At 40.0% G+C, this 5,700-nt stretch overlaps 1 protein-coding gene and 1 pseudogene across 1 annotated transcript; both read left to right on the top strand.

Moving 5' to 3' along the window:
• The first annotated feature begins 4,754 nt into the window (after positions 1–4,754).
• LOC112073064 (zinc finger protein 3-like) lies at positions 4,755–5,692 on the top strand. Its single transcript, XM_024140428.2, has one exon. It carries the CDS (start codon positions 4,775–4,777, stop codon positions 5,285–5,287), a length of 513 nt encoding a protein of 170 aa, XP_023996196.2. The 5' UTR covers positions 4,755–4,774; the 3' UTR covers positions 5,288–5,692.
• The window catches only part of LOC112073059 (1-phosphatidylinositol 4,5-bisphosphate phosphodiesterase beta-1-like), a 39,793-nt pseudogene continuing 39,393 nt past the window's right edge, over positions 5,301–5,700 (top strand).

Genomic DNA, 5,700 nt, shown 5'->3' with positions numbered 1-5,700 from the left:
CCTTAAACACGTCCTGCCCTTCTCTCCAATCCCTTACATTCTTATGGATCCACAGAGAGAGTAAGAGAGTAACAGGATACCAAACCTTTATCTCCCTAGATGAGAATCCTGTCCTGACCTCAACCCCTCCTTCATCTAATCCACAGGATGGCGGTTAAAATAAAAACTGTTGAAAGCACTGTGGATTGATGAGATTAAAAATGGTATGAGAAGGGAGGGCAAAAGACATGGCCAATAGGTCATCTGCTGCATATAACTGATTCGGCAAACGTATTTGCAAATTGAGAAATCAGCGGGACTAAACTAATGATAAAAAGAAAGAAACTACACCTAATCAACAAAAGATAAATGACATGAAGAATGGATTTTAAAAAGCTTCTGGAGCACCTTAAATTAAAATTCTTGGGCAAAAAAATCAACAATGACAGTGTCCACGGGTGTCTGACAACGGGATTGGAAAATGATTGAGGATAATAAGCGGCCCAGAATATTGCCACTTTCTATTCGCATTATCTTCAATGTAAGCCTTACTATGAAAGTGTGTTTCCCTCAGGCTTGGAGGGAAGCTAAAGTCATTCCACTACCCAAGAATAGTTAAAGCCTCCCTTTACTGGCTTAATAGCCGACCAAGCAACCTGATTACAACCCTTAAGTTAAAAAAATAAAGGGGTGTCTTGGCCAGATACCAATGCTATTTTACAGTAAACAAATTGAGACTTTCAGACTTATAAGGAAGTCGTACTTCAACAGCACAGCAACTTACAAATGATGAATTGGCTAGAGAATTGCATGACAAAGTATTCTTGGGGTGTTTTGCTTAGACCTCAGTGCGGGCTTTTTGACATTATCGATCATGTCGTTGCTCTCGAAAAAAAACGTATGTCTTTTACACCCCCTGCTATATTGTGGATAAAGAGTTTTTTTTTTTTATGTAAACTTTATTAACTAGGCAAGTCACGTTAATGTTACGAACAAATTTATTTTTATTACAATTGCCGGCCCTCAGGATCTGCCTTGTTCAGGAGGCAGAACGACCAGAGTTTACCTCTGTCAATCGGGATTCGATCCAGCATGCATTTCGGTTTACTGGCCTACCGCTCTAACCACTAAGGCATATGACGCCCCCAGAGTACCTGTTCTACAGAACACAGTGTTCTTTAATGGAAGCCTGTACAACAAAATCAAGGTAGAAATCAGGAATTCCCCAGGGCAGCTGTTTGGCACCTACTTTTTTCAATCTTTAACCAACAACATGCCAATGACATTTGAGTAAAGCAAGTGTGTCTAGTTATGCGGATGACTCAACACTACACGTCAGCTACCACAGCCAACTGAAATGACTGCAACACTTAACATAGAGCTGCAGTTAGTTTCAGAATGGGTGGCAAGGAATAAGTTAGTCCTAAATATTTCTGATTACCTTTAGTTACATGGTACACTGCTAATTCTGTAGCGGTAATGTTAGAGGGGGGTAAAGATAAAGATTTTGTTGGGCGCCAGCAGATATTAACCCTATTTATTAACCTTTTGGCTGCAGGGGCGTATTGAACTGGATAAATGTGCCCATTTCAAACGGCCTCTATCAATTCTTTTGCTCTACAATATGCATATTATTTTACTATTGGATAGAAAACACTCTCAGTTTCTAAAACGTTTGAATTATATCTGTGAGTAACAGAACTTTTCAGCACTTTCCTATCGGAAGTAGAAAATTGAAATCGATGTCTCTCTTCAGGCCTGCTATTAAAGTCCTGATATTTATTAGTTAGAGCACTCATACTTTTTCCCTGAGTGTCGACAGCGTGAGGAAGTGAGAGAGAAAGGAGCTGTGTACTTGTCCTGGGTCGAATAAATGCTCTTTGCTATGACGTGTCACCAGTTTTTGTTTTCTGGAGGGCGCGTGAAGGGACCTGGACTTGCCTTCTGGAAACGCTCGTTAATGAGATAATATTTCCGGCTTTGATTTTATTTGATACATGTGTACAATATCATCTAAAGTATGTTTTTTCAATATAGTTTAATATTATTGAAATTTTTTCGGGAGTTTTTGCCGTGTTCCGTTCTTCTGAGTTTGTTGAACGATGGAGAGAGATTCGCGCCACTTTTGGCAAGTGTGCATTGCTATATCGAGAGGGGAAAAAAAAGCCGTTCTAAAACCAAACCAACGATTGTTCTGGACAAAGAACCCCTTGTACAACATTCGATGGAAATCAGCAAAAGTAGGACCCATTTTATGATGTTATTTCATATATCTGTCGTACATGTGACTAGTCGTTTGCGGCCAGGTTTTGGGTACTCTCTCGCCATAACGTAAACTGCATATCGTAATGAAGTTATTTTTAGAATTCTAACACGGCGATTGCATTAAGAACTAGTGTATCTATCATTTCCTATACAACATGTATTTTTTTGTTATGTTTATGATAGTTATTTGGTCAGAATATGTGTGTCAGAAAAAAATATCGGACGTTGTGGGAAAAAGATGCTACGTTAGCACCAATGTATAACCACTGATTTCAGCTCTAAATATGCACCTTTTCGAACAAAACATAAGTGTATGTATAATCTGATGTTATAGGACTGTCATCTGATGAAGCTTATCAAGGTTAGTCAAAAATTATATATCTTGCTGGTTTATTCGCTATCGCTAACGTGCCTATTGCTATCGCTAACGTGCCTTGATGAATGAATGCGGTAGTGTGGTAGGCTATTGTAGTAAGCTAATATAATGCTATATTGTGTTTTCGCTGTAAAACACTTAAAAAATCAGAAATATTGGCTGGATTCACAAGATGTTTGTCTTTAATTTGCTGTACACCATCGATTTTTCAGAAATGTTTTATGATGAGTATTTAGGTATTTGACGTTCACGTTGGTGTCTGTAATTACTCTGGCTGCTTCGGTTCTATTTCTGATGGTAGCTGTGATTGTAGCTGCAATGTAAAACTGATTTATACCTCAAATATGCACATTTTTCGAACAAAACATAGATTTATTGTTTAAGAAGTACGGCTATTCAGAACGAGGGTCCAGCCTAGTGCTCTCTAATGTTTTGATGCGCGCTCCAGGTCACACGCTTCACGTTGTTTTTATCCGGTATTGAACACAGTTTATCCCGTCTTAAATTTTATCGATTATTTATGTTTTAAAATACCTAAAGTTCGATTAGGAAAGTTGTTTGAAATGTTTGGACAGCGTTTACAGATAACTTATTAGATATTTTGTAGTCATGCTGGGTGAGTTGGAACCGGTGTTTTTTTTAATCAAACGTGCCCACACGTAACCACCGTGTAACACACTACGCCGCCAGGGACTCAAAATTGACATTTTGGAGGAATTGACAGAATTGATCGAACAAAAGGACCATTTGTGATGTGGCAATGTTGTGTGACAAAACTGCACATTTTCGAGTGGCCTTTTATTATCCCCAGCACAAGTTGCACCTGTGTAATAATCAAGCTGTTCAATCAGCTTCTTGATATGCAACACCTGTCAGGTGGATGGATTATCTTGGCAAAGAATAAATGTTAACTAACAGGGATGTAAAAAATTCTGCAGTCTTTTTTTTCAGCTCATTAAACATCCAACACTTTACATGTTGCGTTTATATTTTTGTTAATTGTATTAACTATCAGTTTTAGGAACATCTACCCAAATATTTCACTTTATTTTTTACTTTGCCCGAAATATAACATCAGCGCTAGTCAAAATGTTGAAAATCTGTGAATGTATAAATAACAAATTGGTCCATTTAAACAGCATGTGTCAAACCCTTTCCACAACGGGGAGATGTTACTGATGTGCTTTGTGTCTTTGATGTAAAAACAAGTTTTGGACTTCCACACAAAATTACTTCTTTAGTTATTTTATGTTTAAGGAAGTGTGTAGGTCACATTCTGTATCATTCAGCTATGAAAGTTATATATTTAGAACCACCTGCTCGATTGGAATCTAGCGACGTCTGTGTCTTCAGTGTCCTAGAACTGTCTAGTTTTTTGTGTTCTGACTTGTAAAACAGGATGAATAAAATAAGTAATGTAAACATAGCAGTAATTGCCAGGAAGCTCTACATTTGTTTTAAAATCACACTATAATTGTTAAAACTGGCCTCAGGTTATTGAGAGATCTGATTTAGGATTTACCCTCGTAGCAAGGTTGTTTTAGCATGTGGAGGTTTCATTCGGGTCTTTATTTAAAAATAACACAGTGTCTTTGGCAGGAGAAAGACCAGAGGAACCAGAGCCAGGGACGTCCAAACCAGCAAGACGACACCAGTGCTCCCACCGTAGAAAGGGTTGTAACCGGTTATGGGACCTGAAACAACATGAGAAAATACACACAAGGGAGAAGCCTTACCACTGCTCCCAGTGTGGAAAGAGTTTTAAGGTTTTAGGAACCCTTAAAGCTCACGAGAGAATACACACAGGGGAGAAGCCTTACCACTGCTCCCAGTGTGGAAAGTGTTTCAACCAGTCAGGGGATCTGAAAGGACATGAGAGAATACACACAGGGGAGAAGCCTTACCACTGCTCCCAGTGTGGAAAGTGTTTTCATTTCGGGGAAGCTAAAGCAACAGAGAGAAATACACACAGGGGAGAAGCCTTACCACTGCTCCCAGTGTGGAAAGTGTTTCCATCAGGGAGCTAAAACATCACAGGAGTGAGAGAATACACACAGGGGAGAAGCCTTAACCGACTGCTCCAGTGTGAAAGGCGGTTTTAAGCCAGGTGTTTGAAAACCGAGCCCATGAGAGGAGAGAATACACACAGGGGAAATGCCTTACCACTGCTCCCAGTGTGGAAAGAGTTATAGCAATTTAAGGAACTTGAAAGCTCATGAGAGAATACACACAGGGGAGAAGCCTTACCACTGCTCCCAGTGTGGAAAGTGTTACAACCGGTCAGGGGATCTGAAAAAACATGAGAGAATACACACAGGGGAGAAGCCTTACCACTGCTCCCAGTGTGGAAAGTGTTTCAGCCGGTCAGGGGGTCTGAAAAAACATGAGATAATACACACAGGGGAGAAGCCTTACCACTGCTTGCAGTGTGGCAAGTGTTTTAACCAGTTAGGGAACCTGAAACAACATGAGAGAATACATACAGTTGAAAAGCCTTACCACTGCTCACAGTGTGGAAAGTGTTTCAACCGGTCAGGGGATCTGAAAAGACATGAGAGAATACACACAGGGGAGAAGCCTTACCACTGCTCCCAATGTGGAAAGAGTTTTGCCCGGACAGGACACCTAAAAACTCATGAGAAAATTCACACAGGGGAGAAGCCTTAACACTGCTCCCTGTATGGAAGGAGTTGGAAGGAGTTCAAACCAGAAAAGCAACCTCAACCAACATGAGATAATACACAACGGGGAGAAGCACACAAGATACCACAGGAAAACTTATTTGATCAGAGGTTAGTTTGTTTAATAAGGATTGCGCCCCGGAGTTTACACTCAGAAATTTGCAAGCAAGACACTCAGTTCAAAAGATGGTGTTTTCCCTTTTTATCCCCTACTGAGGATCACCCCGCCCAGGGTGATGTCCCTTAACTTTAATACCATATAAGCTCATAATTAATAGTTGCTAATACAAAGATGTCTCTGCTAGGCGGAGTTCAGCTTATTGCGTTATTGGCTGTTAGTTTCCCAATCACTCTTCCCCTTATTGCTATCATGTAAGACTGGAAGTAAGACTGGAACAT

Source organism: Salvelinus sp. IW2-2015, unplaced genomic scaffold (genome assembly GCF_002910315.2).
Source record: "Salvelinus sp. IW2-2015 unplaced genomic scaffold, ASM291031v2 Un_scaffold2135, whole genome shotgun sequence".
Classification (NCBI taxonomy): Eukaryota; Metazoa; Chordata; class Actinopteri; order Salmoniformes; family Salmonidae; genus Salvelinus; species Salvelinus sp. IW2-2015.
The sequence above is the reverse complement of the archived record's forward strand: the minus strand, read 5'-3'. Positions and strand labels throughout refer to the sequence as shown.

Coding starts and splice junctions, on each gene's coding strand:
- LOC112073064 (XM_024140428.2), top strand. CDS start 4,775: ATGCCTTACCACTGCTCCCAGTGTGGAAAGAGTTATAGCAATTTAAGG.